The sequence below is a fragment of the Hemicordylus capensis genome, chromosome 5 (assembly GCF_027244095.1).
Source record: "Hemicordylus capensis ecotype Gifberg chromosome 5, rHemCap1.1.pri, whole genome shotgun sequence".
NCBI lineage: Eukaryota > Metazoa > Chordata > Lepidosauria > Squamata > Cordylidae > Hemicordylus > Hemicordylus capensis.
Window position 1 is genome coordinate 21,408,472 of NC_069661.1, and position 24,376 is coordinate 21,432,847.

General features: G+C 44.0%; 1 protein-coding gene across 5 annotated transcripts in view; it reads left to right on the forward strand.

Annotated features, from left to right (window-relative positions):
* Positions 1-24,376, forward strand: part of AFF1 (ALF transcription elongation factor 1) — a 208,967-nt gene that overhangs the window by 14,789 nt on the left and 169,802 nt on the right. For 4 of the 5 annotated variants that reach the window (XM_053254860.1, XM_053254854.1, XM_053254856.1 and 1 more), the window contains exon 1: positions 11,788-12,350. The exons of the other annotated variant lie outside the window; for it this stretch is intronic. In XM_053254860.1, coding sequence (XP_053110835.1) covers positions 12,250-12,350 — 101 coding nt within the window. In that variant the 5' untranslated portion in view covers positions 11,788-12,249. Of the gene's footprint in view, positions 1-11,787; positions 12,351-24,376 lie in introns of those variants that run through there. 5 annotated transcript variants of the gene reach the window in all.

The following is a 24,376-nucleotide window of genomic DNA, read 5'->3' on the forward strand; positions in this document are numbered from 1 at the left end:
ATTTTAATCCAGGGTGATGACAAAATATAATCCATCCCCATATTTTTTGTGGTAGTTAAAAATACAAAACTGGACATTTTTAAGAAGATGTTTGATCTCTCACTCTCCTCCCCCCTCTCCTAAATACCTTTTAATGCTTCTAGTGAGGGGAAACCACATTTCTTCTTTCAAAATGCATGAAGCAAGCAGCATTTGTAACTTGTGGTGTTAAACACAGTAGTTGAAACAACTCTGCAACAGGGTGAGACATTGCCAGAGGCAACTGACAGTAATCCAGGGTCCTGTGTAAGTCACTCTGGGAAGGGGAGGAGGCAATTTCTTGAGGTTAAGAAGATTTAATGCCTTTTCCTTTTCTTCAGCTTTTGATAATGGTTACCACTGAGGGCCTTTAAGTATTGTCTTGTAGAATTTTTCACAGAATTAAACACGGGCCTGGTTTCTGCAGAATCTTGAGATGGTAAAGTAGACCATACAAATTTGGGCTGTGGGTAGGAGATACCTTTTGGGGGGAGGGGATACCTGTCTAGGTAAAAATTCCCTGCAAGCAAAAAAGCTTCCCATCAGCAAGGGAAAGGTTCTAGTCTAGCTTGCTTCTTGCTGTGTAAGTTTTTTAGCTGCAGGGAGGGGGGTGCTTTTGTCAGAGGCGTATCTAGGGAAAATAGCGCCTAGGGCAAGCACTGAAATTGCGCCCACTGTCCAAGCATCTGACACCCATCTTTCAGATAACTTTACCATAATATCAGCTGAAAAATACAAGTCAAGCTCGTTAATCTTTTAATCTTTCAAAAACTATTTAGCAGTGGACTTAGCCAGACGAAAAAATGCTGGAAAACTACAAATTTCAGGATGTGGGGGCTCATGAAATACCCAAATACTATGTGGAGATGTACTTAGAAAACTAAACAGAAGTACCTGTCTAATTCTCTACTATGCATTGTAGCATCACCATTACATAAGTTTTAAAAATAAATGGAGAATTTGACTTTTCCCAGATACTCTGTAAATAATTAAGGGATATGCAGAGTAAACTGTGTCACTGCTTGGAATATATTCTAGTCTTTCAGAAAGACAGTTAAAATGAGAGAAAGAGAGCAAGAAACTCCCAGTGGGCCTTAATATTAAGGGTTTCACACTGATTCAAAGACAAACTCACCATTAATAGCCATATTAACAAGACATCACATTTAACTCACTTATCACAAGAAGCAAAGTAAGAGCAAATGAATACAATCCTAGCTCTTAAGCGTCAGCTCAGTATTCACAAGCCCTGATTCTCTGTACATAGTGCCAATCTGAATATGTGTACAGTGTCTTATATTATATTATAATTATTATTATTTTTACCCGTCGCCCCTTTGCGGGGCTTCCTAAAGGCTGGGGTTTTTTTTTTGCAAAGATTCCCTCTCACCCCGCTGGCCTCTAGGGCCTCGCAGGGACCATTTGAGCATGTGCAGTGGCCGTTTTTAAAAACAATCTTTTTTTTTAAAAAAAGGCCACTGAAAACAAAAATGGCCACCGTGCATGCTCAAATGGCCTCTGCAAAGCCTGGCATGACCTAGAGCCTCACAGAGGCCATTTGAGCATGCACGGTGGCCATTTTGTTTTTGGCAGCCATTTTTTTAAAAAAAAATAATTTTACAAAATGGCGCCCCCCTTCAAGTGGTACCCGGGGCACGTGCCCTGCCTGCCCTACCCCAGATACGCCCCCGGCTTTTGTTGTTGAAGCATTCAAAAACATGACCCTGAAGTCTAAAATGGTAGAGTCCATTCTATTTCTTCAGGACACCACCACTTCATATTGCTCTATGCATAAACCAGGTCCTAACAGATAGATGACGTGACACTACTGCCATACAAAGAAATTGCTTGTATTTCCTATGACAGACATTGGCCCTTGGTTTGTCAACTTATGGGACTCTTTCAGAGGCTCAGTTTGTTGCCATAAATCTTCCATGCACAACTAAGTAAGATGTATAAGCTGGAAGCCCAGGTCTTTTCCCCAAAACAGTTATTTCTGTGTGTTGTACACTAACAAATCTGGATCACGAAATGCATCTGCATTTTGTCATTTATTTTATTTATAAAATTTCTGAGTCCACTTTCCAACTTAGAAGTGCTCAAAGCATAGAAGCCATAATACAAAGTTAGGATTCCATGTCAGTTTATTTCTCAGAAGTGAGTTTGCTTACAGTTTCACCTTTAAGGGAAAAGAGAAGTATTTTCAATTGCAAGGAACATAAAAATCCCCACACCTTAGTGACTGGTCTTGCTTTTGGATGCCGATTATATAAAACTGCCTCTATTAATTCCAGCCAACTTCAGTGACTCTTGCTGGTGTCTACCTTGTGTTTCTTTTTCGATTCAGAGCGCCTTTGGAAAAGGGGAACTTTAATTAAAAATATGTGCTAGGTAAACTGTTTTGAGAATGTTTTTGTTGAAATGTGGTAGACAGATTAATAACAATAATCATAATATAATTTGTCCTGTTTTTTTCTTTGTTTAGTCTTTTAAAGGGACATGGTATGTAATATGCAAATATAAATGTTTGCATACAATGTTGTGCTAAGCGCATGCTTTCCATAATGGTAAGCCACCACTGCTAAATGGTGCCATCTTTATTATGGAGCCTGTCTGCTTGTGAGAAGTTCAGCTTGTGTGGTAAAGTACGTGTTCAGCCGCTTAATAACTGTCTGTAGAACAGAATGGATCCTGGGAATGCAGAAGTTAGTTATCTTTGGCTTAGCTTGCTGGGAAGCAAACTTTGATGCTAACCAAAGTTGGCACCGATTTATACAGTTATGATTTTTGTGGTGGGCCAGGAGGAGGGGTTTAGTGCCAGAAAGCGGAGCATGCACCATTGTTCCGTTTCTGCAACCAGAAAAATGCATTTCTTCAGCGTCAGCTTTCCAACTTAAGTGCTCAAAGTGCCTGACTTAAAAGCCATAAAATTTATTTGTGTTCAGTTTCATTTAACCCTCATCTAATCCATTATAGTGTCTGGGCACCTGTTCAAGGATCTCACCTCTGCACCTAAATCTGTGTAAAAGGGAAACAGAGCTGGGTGTTATCAGCATTTATTGCTAACACTGTGTTCTGAAACTGCATATGATTTCGCCCAGTGATACCTTGCAGCTGTTGTGGCTTCTTTCCCCCCTCCTTTCTCCCTACCCTTCTTTCTCTCACTTAGCCTTTCTTGGGTAGGGAGGGCAGCTTGGGTGAGTGTGGGACAGCAATAGAAGTTGGATAGGCAAAGGGATGCTCTGTAGCAATTGGAGGGAAGGAGATAGGGAATAGTTTGAAACAAGGGTGACTCGGGGGGGCGGTGGCAGTGGCTTGCCCCCCATTTCTGCTTCAAACATTTAATATTTAGGACAAAACTTTTCTACCCATAAATGCACTTTGCCCCTTCTGTGCCCCCCTCATTTTTTTCCCTGGTGCCACCACTGGTTGGGAAGTACATTGGGACTGGGGATGGGGGGAAGAAATGTGTTGATCGATCAGCTTCATTCAGTCATTATTTTTATACGACCCTTGGTCTGAAAACCCCATGGTGGTTAACAATGGGATAAGAACAGTAATAAAACTTTAATAAAAGCATACTGATACAGTAAAGGTTTTTAGATGGTTTGCCCTTTGGGGACAGGGAACCATTTTATTTATTTCTATTTATTTTTCTCCATAAACTAGTTTGAGAACTTCTGTTGAAGAGCAGTATATAAATATTTTAGTCGTATACCTTATTGGCATATGTATATTGAGGGGAACAATGGGAGAAAAAATCCAGAAAGCTTAAGTTGGGGGGAAAGCGCTGAGGACAAGATGGAACCTTATGCAGTACATTTCGGGGAATATATGCCGTCCAGGGTTCCACACCAGAGTATAATGCTGAAGTGGATGGGGTTGCGGGGGGGGGCAGGGGTTAACACATGCCACAGCAGGAGTTGCTTTCCCCAATGTTGCAGTCTGTGTATATAACTACCATAACAGCTCTGCTGGATCAGGTCCATGGCCTATCTGGTCTAGCATCCTGTTTTGCACAGTGGCCCACCAGATGCCTCTGGGAAGCCCCCAGGCAAGATGTGAGGGCATGCTGTTGCTCCCCTGCAATTGGTATTTAGAGTCATCTTGCCCCTGAGGCTGGAGGTGACCTATAGCCAGCAGACTAGTAGCCATTGGTAGACCTGTCCTCCATAAATTTGTTCAAGCCCCTTTTAAAGGCATCCAAGCTAGTGGCCATCACCACATCCCCTGGCAAAGAATTCCATAGATTAATTATGCACTGTTTGAAAAAGTACTTCCTTTTGTTATTTGTTATTCCTAATAAGAACAGGACGACATGGGCAGGGCTAGAGATCTGGGTCTTTCCAGCCTTCTTTTTGTCTCCTCTCCCAGCTGAATGCTTATCAGATTAAATACCAAGACAAGAAGTGTAGATAAGGGTGTCTGGGCTTGAGAGCCTGTCCTGATATAGGTGCTAATTAACTTAGCTAATTAACTTAGCAAAGTGTTATCACCAGTTACTGCAGTTGTGAATTGTTGCTGTGCTTATGTGCTTATGCATCTTTTGCATTTTATGGTCATTTGGCCTTCCTGTTTACAATTTATTTGTTAAATGTAGGAACATAAGAAATTGCCTTCTACCATGTCAGACCATTGGCCCATCTAGCTCAGTACTGTCTGTCTGACTGGCTAGCAGCAGTTCTCCAAGGTTTCAGGCAGGACTTTCCCCAGCCCTGCCTGGAGATGCCAGGAACCTGGGACCTTCTGCTCTTCCACGGAGCTATGGCCCCATCCTCTTGTAAAGGGAATATCTTGCAGTCCTCACATGTAGTCTTTCATCCAAATGCTAACCAAGGCAGACTCTACTTAGCAAAGGCAATAATTCATGCTTGCCACCACAAAACCAGCTTGTGTGTGTGTATAGACACACTGCCAGCTGAAGGTAGCATTGTGTGCATCTGATAACCTGAAGGTAATGTTCTGTGCATCCCCTATGACTGGGGATGATGGGCGTTGTAGTCAGCAGTATCTGGGGACCAAACTTTCGAAATGCTTGGATTTTACTTTGTGAGTGGTTCTGTCATGTACTTCATGAGGCTCTATCACAATAAGTCAGATAATTTTTAAGGTTCCACAGGACTGCTTTTTTTGTTACAAGATGTTAACACAGCTCCCACCCCCACCCCACCCCGCTTAAATAGCATTGTAAATTCCATTGGGGACAGTTCTGCCATAGCCCTTTTCTGCAGTGGTGATGGGCGAAGGTGAGGCCGGTTATTAGGCACAGCCTGAAACCCCCATTTCTGATTAGATTATGGGGAGGGGCGGTTTGCTCAACATACAAAGCACATCTGATCTGCTCAAAATTCTCTGTGCATTATCATTGGTGCAGCGGGTAAAAGGGCACATCTGCAGTCCCAGTTGGGAAGCTGGTTATTTTGGCTGCACAGTACAGTAGAGAGCATGTGGAGGGCTATTGAACCTCCCTCCCTCAATGGAACAATTCATGAACTGGGGCCAGAGGTCTGTTTGCAAATGAAAAGCCCATTGGCTGCATGCTTGAAGTACTTGGAATCACAATACCCCGCTGACCCCTTTAACCTCCTGCTGCAAAGGAATCTCCATTGGATGTAAATGGAGGCTGTTAGACACACCATGTTAATTAATAGGCCTTCCCTCAACTTTGTTTAAGACTTGCCTCAAGACTGAAGGTCTCTATATGCATGTCCAATATGTGTTCATTATCAGTCTTCTTTATGTATTTTTTTTTAAACACATTAGCTGCAATGCTCTTGAACATGGAATATGCATGAAAGATTTTAGGTTTATTTTGTTGGAAGGGTAATAATAGACAGTTCACAAGCACTGCTGGATAGTTTCCTTGCAGGATGTTGCTACTTTCCATATTTTGTCTGAGAACTCTGAGGCTAAAGTGTATTGTGGAGCATATTCCTTGCTAGGGTTTTTCTTTCTCTCCTCTGTTTGTGTGTGTGTGTGTGTGTGAGTGAGAGAGAGTGCGAGCGAGTGCTGGTGTCTATATCCTTGTCTTACTCTGTCAATTCTGGTGTTTGATGGCCTTATACCACTAATTAGTTCCATTTCCAGTTCAGTTTAGTGTGATCTTTGATCAAATATACAATCCAGAACAAATAAAAATAACCCTAAAGCTAAATATCAATACAAATGTGTGTATGTATATACACATCTGGACTTTATTTCATAAAAATTTAGATAAAACAGTATAGGGTAAAATAAATTTAAAACCAAGGGAAGGGAGGGGGGGATTGATTAAAATTGACCGTTTCTGATACACCATATGCAAATCCTAGCTGTACAAAACTTGGCTACCATGTGCAAGGCATCCTTGTATTTATTAGAAAGAAATAAGTTTATATAAAATTCATTTGAATTTTCAGAGTATCTAAGAATGAGAGGAGCAATATATTTGGAATGCAGCTCAGGATAGAAGGAACAATACAGAAGCACATGGCCAACTTTATTATTATTAATTATTATTGGCCAACTTTATTATTATTTTATTATTCTTATGGGTAGCTACAAAGCTCTATTTTATCAGTTTCATGGTCTTGCTAATTAATTTTGTGGAACAATGCATTTTTAGAAATGGAAAAGTTTTTTATGTGGAAAAATTAAACAGTGGGATTTATTCCATCCCAGATGCAAAGCACCGAGTTTCTGGCTGCTGGAAATCTTACACTGTCTATTGCCTTCTGAGACTTCAGTAGGCATTGTCAACACACTTCAAACAGATCTTTTGTTATCATAAGAAAGAAAAAAAGAAAATGAGAATTTTATTTCAGATATTTATATTCTGCCTTTTTGCCTAATGAATCTTCTGAGGCAGTTGACAGTAAAATGCAAATAAGGGGTAGAAACTTGGAGCATATTCACAGCTCCAGAACTGGTACCGGGCTCCAGGGAAAGGTTGTGCATATGGTGAGGCACATTGGATGCACCCCCAATAGTATGCAGACACCGGCCCTGGCTCAGTGAATGGGCAACAATAGCTCCTCCTCATCTCTCTCCCACTTGCCAATAGCTTTCTCCCACAGACTCCACAGAGAAAGCCCATTGGCTGGTAAGGGAGGGCAGGACAAGTAGGAGCTGCAATTTGACCCCTCCCCCTAATTTATGTAATAAATTTCTATACAGAAGTCTCTAGGCGGTTTACAACATTTTATATCTATGCTTTATAGAGATAAAACAAATGATCATATGAGGACCCTGTTTCCTTATCTCTGTATATGCAACGTGTGTTTACACACAAGCAGGCCTGCTCAATTTAGGCCCCCCCAGCTGTTTTTGGACTACAACTCCCATAATTCTCAGCCACAGCAGCTAATAGCCAGGGATTATGGGAATTGTAGGCCAGCATCTGCAGGAGGGCCAAAGTTGAGCAGGCCTGGTTTACAGGTTCTCCTCTAAAGGAGCTGGCTGGGAGCCAGGCCCTCACATGGACATGAGCCTTTGGGCCTATGCCACACTTGGTTCACCTGTGGTGTTGGCCCTACACAGCCTTTGCTTTAGGTTCATCTTTGTAACCTCAAGAACACAGATGCAGCAGTAATCCTTTTGAGAGCTGACTGTCACTTTTGCTTTCAGGGGAACCATTACTTGAGCTTCAGTGGCAAAATGTCTTTGATTTTTTAATGGTGCATGCCTGCTTTCTTGGACCATGGAAGCCGTGGTCAGGAAGGGATCCTGCTCCTGCTTTTATTTCAGGAAATTGGGCTATTTAAGTCTGCAGAGTGAAGCATAAGTTGGTTCTTGTATGTTCTGGGAATCCAAATCAGATTTGCAGTGCAATTGTATATATGTTTACTCAGAAGTCCCACTGTTTGCAATAGGACTTACACTCAAATAAGCTTGTATAAGATTGCAGTCTTAAGAAGTTTAGAGATAAAGCTTCCTTGATTTCCCAAGTTCTAGTGAGTGACTTCCACTCTGGGCAGCTGGTGTGTGTGTTCTCTGGAACATTTGGAATTGGACTTCTTTTCTTTAAAAATTTCCCATGCATTTTCCAATCAACATTTTTTTTTTCCTTAGAAAATGTTGCCATGACATTTTCCTGAACACACTGTGATCTGATTTGGCACGTTGTTTGACCTACAGTATATATTTAGTCAAAACAAAACCCACCCACCATATTAATTTCCCAAGTCATATCTCAAAGTTTTTCAAGTAGCCAAGTACCATATTTAAGTGCATAGTCTCTGCCCATGGCAAGTGCCCACACCTGCCTAGAGCCCACAGTTCCTTCGGGTCCTTGTTCCAAGACACTTGAAAAGCCCGCACCCAGCTGTTCTCCGCGGAGAGATAAACCTGGCGGGGAAGAGTCCGCAGGGGAAGAAATGGAGTGGCAGGGAGAGGCACTTGTGGGAGACGCAGGGCAGTGGGGAAAGCGGCAGCGAGAGAAGCAGTAATCTGGTATTTTGTCATTTGTTGCCCCTTCCTCTTCTTTAAAGCAGCAGATGGGACATAATAGCAGCCACAGGTTACTCAAGCGTTGTTAGGAAATGTAGTCCTGCGGGTTGCAGCTGGGAGACAGTCAAACTACAATTCCCAGCAGCTCCCAAGGGGGGGATGCTGCGACTGGGCTGCTTGCCAGGAGTTGCCAAAGCCTGCAAGAGGATGGTCAGCTGCCTCCTCCCAGGTCCTGCACCCAGAACTTATGAAACGGAGGGAGCAGATCCAGCAAGTGGGCTGGGACAGGACACGACTGGACAGACCCGTGGGGGCAGGAAGAACTCGTGTTAATGATTTAATAGAAAGCCCTCACCCTTTTTTGATCTCCACCCCACCTCCGCTAATTCAAAGGTAACCCTAACTCTAACCCCTAACTTGTCAAAGAGGCACCGTTTAACGTGGTGATTCTCTTTATTTAGCAGGGGGAGAGTAACTGGCCCTATCTACCCCCAGCACAGGACCTCTAGTGACTGTTGCTGGTGTCTTTCTCATGTTTCTTTTTAGTTTGTGAGCCCTTTGGGGACAGGGATCCATCTTATTTATTATTTCTCTTTGTAAACTGCCCTGAGCCATTTTTGGAAGGGCGGTATAGAATATCAAATGAATGAATGAAAGTGTGCCTTTGAGTCGGTGTGACTCCTGGGGACCACGGAACCCTGTGGTTCTCTTTGGTAGAATATAGGAGGAGTTTATCATTGCCTCTTCCCATGCAGTATTTTTTATTTTATTTATTCAAATTTTATACCGCCTTTCCAAAAATGGCTCAGGGTGGTTTACACAGAGAAATAATAAATAAATAAGATGGATCCCTGTCCCCAAAGGCCTCACAATCTAAAAAGAAACATAAGATAGACATCAGTAACAGTCACTGGAGGTACTGTGCTGGGGGTGGATAGGGCCAGTTACTCTCCCCCCTGCTTGATAAAAAGAATCACCACATATGAGATGATGCCTTTCAACATCTTGTTATATCGCTGCTGCCCGATATAGGTACCAGCAGGGATTCAAACCAGCAATCTCATGCTTGCTAGTCAAGTCATTTCCGGCTGCACCAATGGTGGCTTCCAATTCAGTTCAGTAGTTGAACAATTATTGGATGGGGTGGAATCAAAGGATACTTAACATGTTTTATACTGAAATTCAGATCCTTTGTGGAAAGAATTTTATTTTTATTCGTATGTTTAAAAAATCAGTAAAACTTATATGTACTCTCTCACACATTTCCTAGGGATAATCACTTGAAAAACATTAATTGCAATGTTGCAATTACCAAGTGTACATTATATTGCACTGGCATATCTATTCATTTGTATCAAACAATGCTTTTTTAGAAATGGAGATTGCCATGGAAAATGTTCAGCCCATATGTCTGTGCAGAACTAATGTGTAAATGGTCCTGATAGTTAAATTATACTGCTTATGAACAAGGCAAAATTGAAAGTAGGGTGTGTGTGTGTGTGTGTATATAGATATATGTGTGTGTGTATGTATATGTGTGTGTGTGTGTGTGTGTGTGTGTGTATATATATATATATATATATATATATATATACACACATATATATACACACTTGTAATTTTTAATTTACATGAGCCAGGTTCAGTGGTGGGTACCTTCTGGGGAAACCATTGTGATTTTTGATAAGGTCTACACCACTAGAGTGGGAAAATAGGTGATAGCATTGCAATAGGTTCAGCTTTCTGTGAGTTATCATGTTTTTTAATTGTCTCGGCCATTGGGCTTGTAGCAGCTGAATCGGCAGTTAAATGCTTTTAAAAGTTCTTAAAACACAAAAACTGCTATAAAATGTTATCGGTGTTGTCAGAGGAATGGAAACAAAAATTGGCAGGAATGTCTTCCCAAGATCACTCTGTGGAGAAAGTATAACAATTTGTTCATTGTTACCCTAACACTTGCCTCTGTGCAAAAAATAAATGTAATTTTATCATAATCGTTTAGGGGTAGGGGTAGAGAAGGGTTGATAGCATTTTCCATCTTGGGGGTGCGGTTACATCTTGAAGTAATTTTTTTTTCTTTTCTTTTTAAAGAGAACTTTGGATTTAACAGTGTGGAGATAGTTGGTGATTTGGGTGGGGGCTGTTTCAGTGGAGTGCAGAAGGTGAAATCCCAGTTGGAGGAGGTTGAGTGGAATTTGAAGCCCTATTCAGACTATAGCCCTATTCACACATTATATTCAACAGTTGTATGGTGTACACAGGTACACGTATTCAAAGGTTATGTTGAACACAGGTACAACAGTACACTTCCTATCTGTACCATGCATTTTAGGTATCCACTTTTAAAATGAGTGCAGGTACAGTCATTCACACAAAAACATGTACAAGTGTACAGACATCTGTACTCTTGTACAATGTAATGTTAAAATAGGGCTAAAGTACTCTCAGGTATTACAGTGAAACGTCAGATAGTTCATTAATTGGTTACACCAATCATTTGTGCCTGAAACTCCTTTCAGAAACACCTTTCCCTTCCTTCAGAAGAACCCACCTTGACTTTGGCACAACCAGTCTCTTCCTCCTGTGACCAACCTTAAGCACAAATGCCTCCATACTTCCCCCCTGGCCTCCATTTCCCTTCCTCCCTCTATTGCCTCCCCTGTGTGGAATTGTAGATTGTAAGCCCCTCGGGGCCTGCCCCCTTGCACTCTGTACAGCACCATGCACGACGTCCTAGACATAATAAAGGTAAAAGTGGGCCGTCGAGTCAGTAATGCTGCCAGCTTTCCCTGAGGCATCAGCTGGCCAGGGTGGTTGGAAACAAAAATCCGTTGGCCCCCATGCTAGTCTCAACCAGCCAGGCCGTGCCGTGTTCTTTGCAAAGCCTGGCCTCCCCTTGCAAGAGAAATGTTCGACGATGGAAGAGCGAGACTTTGCGGACTCTCCCGCAACTTTCCAGTATCTTTCCGTCCTGGCGCCGCCTCTTATCTGTGCAACTCCCCACCCCTCCTCCATGGAGCAGAGCTAATTGCATGCATGCCCAGTGCTGCGCCAGGCAGGCAGCAGGGAACTCCGTGTGCCGTCTGGCCTGGCGCATGTTTGTACATTGTTAAGGCTTTTTTGGCACAAGCTCGCTCTCCACTCCCCCCCCCACCACCACCCCCAAGCGTGCGAGGCAGGGCGCCTGTCTGGGAACGCGCTCCTGCGCCTTTCCTCTGCGATAGGCTGGCAGCCCGGGCTTGTCCCTTTTTTCTTAGCCAATCCTCGACTTTTCTCCCTTTGACAGAACAACATGTCCATGTAAGGAGGCGGATTGTACCATGCAAACTTTGTCGAGGGGGGAAGCAGAAAGGGCAGGCCAAGCTTTAGGTGGTGTATCGTTCTGGAGATTAGGGAGCAATAAACCAAATGAATGCCTAAGTAAGAATAAAGCCCTTTCTGCCGCCAGCGCATTTGGGTTGCGGGATCACAGATGCCCACGTTTGGTTGCCGCAGCCTGGCAGAAAAAAGCACTGAGCCAAAAAAAAAGGGAGGGGGGGAAATCCCAGACTTGGCTTACCTGTGGAGCAGCAGAGCCGGGGGCAGCCTCGCCTCCCGATGCTTTGCAAAGGCAGCAGCAAGGCGGACTTGGAGGTGGCCCCCTCGGGCACCCGGATGTCTAGCACAATTAGAGCAGGGCTGGACTAGTAGGGCGAGGGAGGAGAGGCTCCGCTCCGGCAGCTGCCTGTCGGGAGCGGTTTGGCACGGGGTCTTTCTGAGGAGGCCAGCAGAGGGAGGGGGCGAGCCGCCAAGTCGCCCCTGCAGATGGGCAGGGCGGTGGGGGGGCCGGGGGAGGGCAAGGCGAAGCGCGCTGATGGACAGAGGACACTTGGCTTGCTGAACTTCATTATGGCTGCCCAGTCAAGGTAAGGACCCCCCCCTCCCCGTCCACCGCTCAGAATTGCAAGTTTCGTGTTTGTTTTTGCTTCCTCGTCTTTTTCCCAACTTGGGGGGCTTCTCAGCTATCAGCTGCTTCTCTTTTCTCCGGCTCCTCTTTTGCCTCTCAGAAGTTGGTTTCTGAATCGGCTTAAGAGACGCACTTCGATTTGACTAACAAGTATTCCACCTCTCTCTCTCTCTCTCATTGGGATTTTTTTTTTAAACCCCCCCAAGGCAGTTTGAATGGTTCGGCTTCCCCTCGCTCCCCAAAAAGCTTTGGAAGAGGAGGGTTTGTTTTGTGGCTGGAGTTGTTGTTAAGTATGAAAAGGGTGCCTTTTAACTCCGACTGCAACCGCAATGGGAATCGCGGATCTGCTGCGGAAAAGGGGGGATTGGACTCGGATTGTGTCGGATTCTAAAATGGTAGCGAGACGGTGGTGCCTGGGTGGAATCTGCTGAGTCGGCAGAGGCTGGCGATTTTCCGTGGGGCGATGAAGGGGAGACGGAGTGAACCAGAGCCGCCCTCTCCCCTTACTCTCAAATTAGGGGGTGGGAGGTGAATCCAGGTGTACCTTTCCAAAAATGGTTGCTCTTAATCACTCCTTGGGGGGAAGGACTATTTGATTAGTGGCGCTGTTGCTGCTTCCCTTCTCAGGAGCATAGGAAGGAGCATATATTTATGAATTTCCCAAATGTGGGCTCTCTGTGTTGAGTTTGGAGTGGCACAATGGCCGTTTTGGAAGTACCCAGCGAGCGTCTGCCTCCTCACCTGGGATTCAGAACTGTCAGCTTTTTGCTCTGATTTCTCCCCCTCCCCTCAAAAGAGCCCCCTGACCCATTGCAGCATAAAGTTGTGCACTGGTATGACTGATGTTGGTTTCAGCATTTCTTCTGTTGGAAGTTAGGAATTCGAAATCTGCTGATGTTGGGTAAAAATCTCTGGTCACTTGGGATTAGTGGAATGGCTGGAAAATATACACTGGGATGGGTATCGTGGGAGGGAGGCTAGTTAGCTATTGTCCATGCCACGGGTTTTGGAAATGGGCAACTTAATCTGTATTCACTGTGTTCCCCAGCTGGAGTCTTTTAATTCTAAGGTCTCATTGGTTGGTCCTTCTCCTCAATCTTTTAGAACATCCTGCAGTTCATAAAAGTGACAACCTCAACTTTTGCCTTCCAGCACTCTGGCATGGTTTAGTTGGAAAACCTGGGGTGGAGTGGACAGGAGCAGAGCATCTTGGCCGATTTCATCTGTGCAATTTAGGAGATAATATTTGAGAAAAGGGCTGTCACCAGATTAAATAATTCTGAGCCAGTTAATTGTATGAGACGTAATTGATTTAATTTGTATTTGGGTGAAAACTGTATTTCTGAAGCAAGGAGCATGCTTTTTTTTTTTTGGAAGCACCCTATATTGTAGCAAGGCATTACAGACTGGAAGATGCATTCCCTCTTGCAGAAGATGGGAGATGCCTCTTTTAAGATGAATCTTCCCAGGTTTGATTTTAATTCGAATTTGAATTAAAAATATTTTGTGTTTAAAACATAAGTTGCCTAATTGGGGACCCCTTTCCAGGCCATTAAAAGATTTTAAAATAAACTGAGCAAACCTTGACGTAATTGTGTGCAGAGCCAGTATGGGTTAGTGGTTCGAGTATTGGACTAGGATATAGTGCAAATCCCCATTCAGCTATGAAACTAGACCTGATTCTGGACCAGTCACTTATCTCTCAGCCTAAGCTACCTCACAGGGTTATTGTCAAGATAAACATGACCATGTACACAGCTCTGGGTTCCTTGGAGAAAGAGCAGGATATAAATAAATACCCTTATTGATTCATACTTGAGAGCCTGGGACTTGATGCTCTTTTAGTGTGTTAGAGTTGAGGCAGTGTGTTGTGTCTCCAGTGCAAGCACATTCTGATCTTGTGGCAAGGAAAATATTTTTGTGTGATACAATTTTGTTTTTTTAAGGGGTGGGGGAGAACACCAATACATATACAGGAGTATTTTGAATTGCGTGTACTGAGATACACCAGTTTTGGCAGGAGCTCATGGCCTAAGGCTTTCATGTGTTACACATTGCCAAGTGATGGAGATGGAAAATCCAGATTGTTTTCTGTGTAGGAGAAGCCATTTATATAATCCAAACCAGACTCCTGCTTCTCTTTGCCCTGCAGGTAATGGGGGAGGGGGACGGGGGAGGAGGGAAGAGAAGCATGGGATCACAGCTATCATAGGAACATAGGACGCTGCCTTCCACTGAGTAAGGAAGGCCCTTGGAGATGCCAAGGAGGGCACTTTGAACCTTCTGCATGCAAGCATGCGGGTGCTCTTCCCAGAGCAACTCCATCCCCTAAGGGGAATATCTTACATTGCTCACATGTAGTCTCCTATTCAAATGCAAATCGAGGTGGACCCTGCTTAGCAAAGGGACAATTCATGCTTGCTACCACAATACCGTTTTTTTTTTAAAAAAAACAAACAAACCAGAAAAGAAGCTTTTATGGAATTGTGTAGTAAAGAAATATCTACACATTTTGGATTGTCTTTTTTTTTTTGTGGCATGACTGAAAGGCTACTAAGAGGCAGTATGATGTAGTGGTTAGAATTTCAGCATAGGATTTCAAAGACCCAGTACTATTCAGTAGCAGTCTGAATATCAGCCCCTCTCTCTTGCAACTTAACTTGCTTTTCATAGTTGTGAAGATAAAAGGGGGGACCGTGTACATTTGTGTGTGTGTATTTATATTTTTAAAAGTTGTGCCCTTGAGTCAATGTCAACTCCTGGCAATCACAGAGCCATGTGGCTCTCTTTGGTAGGGGTTTACCACTGCCTCCTCCCGCTCAGTGTGAGATGATGCCTTTTATCACCTTCCTGTATTGCTGCTGCCCGATATAGGTATTTCCCATATTCTGGGAAATTTACCAGAGGAGATTCGAACCAGCAACCTCTTGCTCGCTAGGCAAGTCATTTCCCCATTGTGCCATTAGATATCTCTCTCTGTGTGTGTACGTGTGTGTGTGTGTGTATATATCCCCCAAATCCAACCTTAGGATAAATGAAGTGTAAGCTCAATAAATATTTGTCTTTTAAGGTGCTGTCAGACTGTTGGTTTTACCTGGGAGTAACTCGTATTAAATACCTTCCAAGTAAACATGTATAAAATTGAGAAGCAAGTTATAAAAGACCAGACAACTATCTCTAGGAGACACAAAGATTCTTTCTCCCCAAAGAACTTTGGGAAATGTAGTTCTGTGATGGGAATGTAGGCTAAAAGATTTCTTGACACCTACATCAAACTACAATTCCCATGATTCTTTGGGGGAAGCTTTGATGCTTTATAAAACTAATAATTTGTAATGTACATAAGTCCTCTTTTTTGTTTAGCCAAACCATGGTTTGGTCTTGGTTTGTTTTAGCTAACTAGTTATTCCCTGAGTTTTTACACAACAGGAAACTGAGGCTAACTAATTAGTTTACTCATTCCTCCTCTCACTTATGAAAGAGGGGGGAGTGTGCTTTAACCATGGTTTAGATGGTCAGCTGAGGTTTATCCTATTTTCAGGGGCATTGCTCAGGCCTTGGAGTATGTGTCATGAAAAGGAGAGTGTCTGTGAACATGGACAGAGTGTTTTCAGATCACCACTGAGCAACCATAATAACCCTTTCCCATTAATATAAGGTTTAGAAGAAACATGTCTGGGTCAGAGAGCATTATTTGCCGGCACATGTGAGCTGCAGCAGAGGTTGCTTATTATTGCTCTCTAATGCGTTTTTATTTTGTATGTATGTGTTTTAGAATACCTACATTTCCTGCTTTTAGACCACAAAAAGGTCTCAAAGCAATTTGCATAGCAAAGGGAATGAGAAAATGGTCCTCTTTCCAAAGAGGCTTGCAGTCTAAAAAGAAACACAAGGGAGGCACCGGCAACAGCCTCTAGGAGGGCTGCTGTGCTGGATGGAATAAGAACTGTTGCTCTCCCCCTTCATAATAAGATATTTTATTATTTATTTATTTTATTTTTACATTTTATATCCTGCTCTTCCTCCAAGAAGTTCTTGGTTCTGCCCCTTGGCCCAGTTAGCAGCTTTGGGGTGTGTGTGCGCGCGCGTGGCCAAGGGAAGGGGTAATGGAGGTAACCTCTGAAATAAAAACTGCTATGTTTGCTTGAGTTGCAGGCAGTTTCAGGACAGAATTAGCACCTTTGCTGATCAATATAAATGCAATGCTTCTGGCTGGAGTCACTGAGCAGTACTGGAACTCTGGAAAATAAGTGGATAAGGATGGGGCCGTGTTTAGCTGGTTGAAGCATGCGGGAGCCATGAACCTCAATCCAATAATATTCTTGTATATTAGATCAGGGGCTCGCAGTCTAGAGTCCCCAGATGTTGTTGGATTACATTTAATAATCGTGATAATAAAAAATAAACTTTATTTGTTAGCCTTCCCATAACCAGTTGTTTTCTGGGTGGCTCACAGCAGAGGATTAAAACCCACAATTAAATATAACACATTAAATCATAACAGACAAAAAAAGGTGAAAATAAAATACAAAATACAATACAAAGCAGCTTAAAAACTCATTTAAAAATTCGTTTAAAACCAGATCAGATCTGAAAACCTGAATTTGAAAAGCCTGGGTGAACAAGTCTTTACCTGGCGTTTAAAAGAGTAAAGTGATGAAGCCAGGTGAACCTCGCGGGGGAGGCTATTCCCTAAATGGGGTGCAACCACCGAAAAGTCCCTCTCCCTGGTAGCTACTCACCTCATTTGGCAGGGGCACCTGGAGGAGGGCCTCCGAAGAAGATCTTAAGGTTCAGGTTGGGACATATGGGGCGAAGCGCTCTCTGAGGTTACCCGGTCCCAAGCCATTTAGGGCTTTAAAGGTTAAAATAAGCCCTTTGAATTGGTCCCAGAAACAGACTGGGAGCAAGTGCAGCTGACAAAGTGCTGGTGTAATATGGTCAAAATGTCAATTTCCACAATCCACAGCAGCCTTTGGCCAGTGTGGGTAAGGATGATGGAAGTTGTATTCCAGTAACATCTCGGGACACAAGGTTGGCAACCCTTATATTAAAATATCACTTGGATCATTGCCAGGATACTGTCCTTATACTTTCAGCCCTGCCTTTGCAACATCAAGGTCTCAAAACATTCTTTTAAAATAAAATACAACTGGAGCCCCTGGAGGCAGTCAAAGGTTCTTGCTTAAGACATTTTGGTCTCTATCACCTTTGCTCCATGACTATTTTTTCTCTCCCTGTCCCCGCTCAATCTCATTTGTTTTATTATTTATATTTTTACAAGTGAATTTTAGCCCGTTGAAAAACGGGCGCTAGTAATGCTTTCGGCCCCCGCTGCCGAACCTCCCAGCTGCCCGATCCCACCATTTGTACAGGAAAGAGGAGCTCGCCAGCAGAGCTCCTCTTTCTGCAAAGGCTCTTCTCAAACTGGCGCTTTGAGCGGAAAGGACGCCCTTTCCGCTCAAAGCGCCAGTTTGAGAAGAGCCTTTGCAGAAAGAGGAGCTCTGCTAGCGAGCTCCTCTTTCCTGTACAAATGGTGGGATCGGGCAGCTGGGAGGGCGGTTCGGCGGCGGCATTTTTCAGGGCCAATTTGGCCCTTAGTAATTTGGCGGGGGGACGGGAATGGTGGGATCGGGCCCCAAGGTTTCCCCCCCCGCCCGGCTTTACTGGCGGCGCCAGGCCTCGGCGGCGGCTCCGCCACCACCTCGGCCAGCTTCCCCGCCGCCTCTTCCCCCGGCGCCTCTCTCCTTTATTTGCGGCGGCCGCTTCTGGCCCCGCCGCCGCCTCACCCACACTCCCGCCGCCAGTTGCCCCGTCGTGGCCACCGCCACCTCTGGCTGTGGCCACGGCTGCCCCGCCGCCTCTCCCGCACTCTCCTCCTGGTGTAGGTGGCGGCCACTTCTCCTTCTCCCGGCCCCAACATGGCCGCCGGGTCCTGCCGTTCGTGCCTCCCTTGCCCTGTTCTGGGCATGCCCAGAACAGGCCAGGCATGAACGCACGCTTGGTGTCCGTCCACGGACGGACACCAAGCGTTTTATTAGAGAGGATACTGCCCTTCGTCTTAAGAACCCAGGGTGGTTAACAGCAAGAGAATAACCATCCTAAAATTTCAATAAAATCAACTTCAAAATAAAACAAACACGGCTACATCCTAAAAAAGAGAGCCGGGGTCACTCAGGAGCCAAAATCCCCTGAATAAAAAGGGCAGTCTTCAGCTTCCTCCGAAAGGCTGGGAGCCATGCGGATCTGAGCTGTAAGTTCCGCAGCCTCGGGGCAACCACTGAGAAGGCCTTGTCCTGCGTTGTGGGAGCTGCTGTCCTCTGGTGCTCTGCCGTCCACTGATGCTGATCCTGTGTGTGGTCGCTGGGACACTTGCCTTGGTCACAAGGGCAGGGCCAATTGTCTTGCAAAGCAGTTGATCTGTGCCTGCCTGTGAAAATGGTTGTCAATAATGCTTCCCTGATATAGTCCATGTGGTTTTCACTCTCTGTGGGAATTACTTAGGCTGTTTCTACATAGGAACCTAAGAAGCTGCTTTATACTGAGTCAGACCATGGTCCATCTAGCTCAGGTCTGTCTACACTGATTGGCAGCAGCTCTCAGGGTTTCAGGCAGGAGTCTTTCCCAGCCCTACCAGGGACTGCACCTGGGGCTATACAGAGCTGTAGAACCCATCCCCTAAAGGTGAATGTTCAGGCCACCTAGGAAAATGTCAACCAACCAACAGAAAATGAAGTCGTGCTTTTCAGTGAAAGTTCTCAAAGTGGTTTACGGGTTCTGTGCTTTAGCCTCTGGGCCCTTTCCCTGGAGCTTCGTGATGGCATGCACGTGTTTCATTTTGTTGTGATCCACTTGGAGTGCCTTTTCTTGAGCAGAAAAGCAGCTTTCCGGTTTTCAAAAAACCAATAACTACGCTTCGTAAGGGCCTGTTGTTTCCTTTTGTGTGCAGCAGCATAGCTGGAAGTTTGTTTGTCAAGGAATTTAGTCAACCGTAACAGTTTGCCCAGGGCAGATCACATCCACACAAGAAGACAAAAATAAACACCATAAACATTAACTGTTTAAAAAGCACTGAACAAACACTAAAAGCCGTATTAAAACAGAGTTGGTCTGTGCCTTACACTCCAGTTTTTGCAGTCCCTTCAAAGAAAATTGTGATATGAGGGGCGGGAAGAGTAGCACACTACAACTCCCATCAGCCCCAACCTTGGACTGTTGCAGCTAGGGATGATGGGAGTTAGAGTTCAACAAACTCTGGGGACCCATGGTTGGGAATCCCTCCTGTAGGCCAAATGCCTGCTTAGAAAGAGTGATGGGATTTCCAAGACGAGGCATTTTACAATCTGGGTGCAGCCAAAAACAAGGTCAATAATAATAAGGTCCCCTTTTGAGTCCCAACCAAACATAGCTTGTATGTTGGTGGGATGCAGAGAATATCTCCAAGAAAGATCTTAGTATGCAGTTGGGCTCTTAAGGAAGTAGACGGACTTTCAGGGTTAAGCTTGAAACTGTAGCTGCCACATGCTGACAGGGTCTTGGGAGCAGAGGAAGCTGCCTTCTACTGAGTCAGACCATCAGCCCATCTAGCTTAGGATTGTCTATGCAGACTGGCAGTGGCTTCAAGGTTACAGGCAGGAGTCTCCCTCAGCCCTATCTTGGAAATGCTGTGAAGGGAACTTGGAACCTAGACGCTCTTCCCGGAGCAGCCCCATCCCCTAAGGGGAATATTTTACAGTTCTCACATGTAGTCTCCCATTCAAATGCAAACCAGGGTAGACCCTGCTTAGCTAAGAGGACAATTCATGTTTGCTACCACAAGACAGAGTTTGCCGGATCAAGCCCCCGCTGGTATGTTTCCCAGAACATGGGAAACACCTATATCTTGCAGCAGTGATATAAGAAGATGCTGAAAGGCATCATCTCATACTGTGCAGGAGATGGCAATGATAAACCCCTCCTATATTCTACCAAAGACAACCACATGGCTCTGTAGTTGCCAGGAGTCGACACCGGCTCGACGACACACTTTGCCTTTACCACAAGACCAGCTTTGCTCTCCAAGTCACGTGAGTGGCTTCTAAGGGGAGCTCTGTACAACTTATTTTTCATGGGCTTCTACTGCAAGCATAGCATCTGTTCTTGGGTGCACTCATCCACGTTTAGACAATTCTACCTAAATTTAAAAATAGACACAACAAGTTCCTAGTCCTCAGGAGGTAAAGCTGGAAAATATTTGTGAGGTTTTGGAAGCTGGGCTGGGGCCTAATCAGAGTTTCTGGTGTTCAGAGGTGAGGTTGGAACCCTGCTAAGTTCCATGCTTGACATCTAAACTAAACTACTCATGAGTAATAACTTTGGAACTAATGGGACAAGTCAATGACATGCTTGTCCCATTAATTTCAGTGTGACTACTCATGAGTACATTGAGATGTAACTTTGTTTCCAGGGCTATGTATATACATTTTTTAAAAAATGCTGCACCAAATTAGCCTACATTTAACATCAAGAAAACTGGATTTGCAGTGGAATCTTCATTTTATTCAGAAGTAAGTGGGGCTTGCATAGTTAAGCACAGGATTGCAATTTCAGTGACTTTTTGTAAGTTATGAAAATTTTAAGCAAGTTTCCCAGCCCCTGATAATTGGAAACCTTGGTTCCTCTAATTTTTTTCATCTCTGTGCGGAATGAGTTTTGTTCTGGGCGGCAGTAATAAGGCATTGTGTGCACACCTGCATTCAGAATGGGGCCTTCCTGATTCAACCTGAGTGGGATCTAAAATGAAGTGAGCGGACATCCAAAAACTTGTGAGCGCCTGCACGTGCACCTGCCTTAGAGGGAGCAGTGATTTGAAATCCCTGCTGAGGTCTCCTTCTCTCCCCCCCCCCACTTCCTGCTCTTTAAGATTCTACCTGTTATTGCGACATGTTTTCAAACCTGCATTTAGTGACCTTTGCAAACTCTCCGTATTTAAGCAAGTTTCCCCTTGCTACTAACAACTGTACACTGTTACCACCACCCCAAGCTGTTGAGATTTCACCAGGCTTTTCTGTATCTTCACAAATTTATGTTTACAAATTCTGAAGTTTAGAAGCTGTATTTTCTTTTAAAAGTCACCGTCCTCAGTCTGGCATTCTGCATTGATACCACTTGCTGCTTGTGTAGTCCGCTGGGGGCGGATCGCTTAACAACCTCGTTTTCTGCCCCTACCAGCCACCCTCACCTTGGCATCTGTCAAGTTCTCTTTCCCCAAATCCTTAACAGGAAAAATTTGAAGGCTGTTCATCTGTTTACACACCTGCTTAATTTGCATAATTCTCAGAACAGAATATGGGCAACGTGTAGAAATTAAGGTGTGCTTGAGCACAACGCATCTGCAACTCCTTGTCCAGAATCATGGCTGCAGAAACCTATTTCAGACTCTTGCATCAAGTTTCTAAGTGCTCAAGCGCCAGGAGTTTATCCCAAGCCTGCAGTCAGAGCTACGTGACTCCTACTGATACCAAATTTGGAGCATTAGCCATATTAGTCTGCAGCAGCAAAAACCATAAGAGTTCTGTTGCTCTTTAACGAATTTATTGTAGCATTAATTTTTTTCATCCATCTGATGACGTTGACTAGTCCACAGGTTTTATTACAATAAATTGGTTCGCCTTTAAGCTACCGCAAAACATTGGTTTTAATACCAAATGGCATTCATGTCTGATATGCCATTCAGTGTTCCCTCTAAGATGTGCGCATGTGCACATGCTCACAAGTTTTTTGATGTCCGCTCAGTCACTTCTCTCTCAGCCTAACCTACTTCACAGGGTTGTTTTGAGGAGAAACCTAAGGATGTTGTACACCGCTCTGGGCTCCTTGGAAGAAGAGCGGGATATAAATGCTAAATAAATAAATAAATAAATAAATAAATTTTAGATCCCGCTCAGGTTGAATTGGGAAGGCCCCATTCTGAATGCATATGTGCACACACGGCCTTGATACTGCCGCCCAGAACAAAACTCATTCTTCACACAGATGAAAAGAATTAGAGAGAACACTGATGCCATTTGGTCCCCTGCTAACTGAGCAAAGAGGCACCTTTTTTAAAAGTGGTGATTCTCTTTATTGAGTAGGGGGAGAGCAACTGGCCCTATCCATCCTTAGCACAGCATCCCTCCAGTAGCTATTGCTGGTTTCCTTTTTCTATCTTATGTTTCCTTTTTAAAATTGTGAGCCCTTTGGGGACAGGGAGCTTCATTCAATATAATTTATAGTATAATATACCAAAATATATATTTATATACATATTAAAATATAGCTGTGTAAACTGCTTTGGGAATTTTTGTTAAAAAGTGATATATAAATATTCATCGTATTTGCATATTGTGATTGGGTGACAAAAATATATGATTCTAGTTTTAAGAGTCTGTTGCGTATTTATATTTATATACTGCTTTTCACTAGAAAAAATTCTCCAAGAAGTTTATATAGTAAAACAAAAGAAGTGGTTTCTTGTTCCAAAATTTAAAGATGCTCTTTTGGGATGAGGAGGGACACCTGCAAAGAAGTGAGCTTCTTTGCTCATTTAGTAGGGTGAACATCAGCCTTCCCACTATTGCAAAGGGAACTGATAGTTTAAAGGCGGGGAAAAGGCATTGGCTTAGTTATCCACTCCACATTGCCTGTGTGTCATTGTAAAGAGTCGGCTCTACGTAAGGTGTGAGTAAAAAAATGGACAGCGAGGTGGTGAAGTGGCTGTCTTTCCACATTCAAAAACAAGTTCAAAGTGCTCCAGCTGCAAAGGGTTAAAAATGTCCACTTCCAGTAATATGAGCAGCAATACTGACTTGTGCAAGGGCCCATGCTATGTGTGTGCATGTGCTTTTCATGTCACTTCAGGTGCGTGCGTGCATTCTGTTTCAAGTATTGTTGGTATTTTATTCTATTGTCTATTGTCTCCAGGTGAGAACACGCTGCTTAACCAGTTCTTGTGGTAAGAACTGGGCTGGCAGAGATTGCGTCGCTTGGCTGGGTTACTTGGGTGTGCTTCCCTCCCCACCACAGTCTCGAGAGAGCCTTGGGGACGTGTTGCAATGACTAGATTGCTTGACACAAATTGGACACAGTTGCAGGTAGCCATGTTGGTCCATTAGAATCAATCTAACTGTAATAGTGGGACAACATTAATAACCTATTGTTACTTTTGGATTACTCCCGTGAAAGCGGTGGATAACGTGGGAACACAGAGTTAACCTAGAGTGGTGGCTTTCAAGGTTTTTTTTGGGGGGGGATTTTTTGCTTAAGGAAATCCATTTCAAATGGATGTTGTCAAAGAACTCCTTCATGTCTCTTATAGAACCCCCTTTGAGTTGCAGAGGAATTCCAGAGAGAGCAAACAAGGCAGAGAGAAACCTAATATGTATTGTGGTTGTTCTGCCTTGTTTGCTCTGAACTCCAAGGCTTTCTAGCCCACAGTTTAAAAGTCACAGCTATAGATTTTAATCCAGTCGAAACGCATTTGAGGCTGTTGGTTCGAATCCCTGCTGGTGTGTTTCCCAGAATATGGGAAACTTCTGTATCAGGTAGCAGCAAAATAGGAAAGTGCTGAAAGGCATCATCTCAGACTGTGCGGGAGAAGGCAATGGTAAATCCTTCCTGTATTCTACCAAGAATACCTCATGGCTCTGTGGTCACCAGGAGTTGACACTGAATCAACAGAACCTTTCCTTTCCTCCCCCCGCCCCCCGGCAAAAAAATCTAGTAGAAAGCGCTATCTTATACCCGTGTAAATTAATTTGAGAACCACTGTGGTCCAGAGAGTTGGACTAGGGTCTGGATTATCAGAGTTCAAATTCTGCCTCCGCCACTGAGTGGTTTTATTTATTTATTTATATTTCTGTACCTCCCAAAACTTGCATCTCTATGATCTTGTCTATCGCAAAGCATCAAAGGTTAATGCCCACCTGGTATGCCTCTTCCCTGGCAGTCTGAAGTGGTACAGTCTGG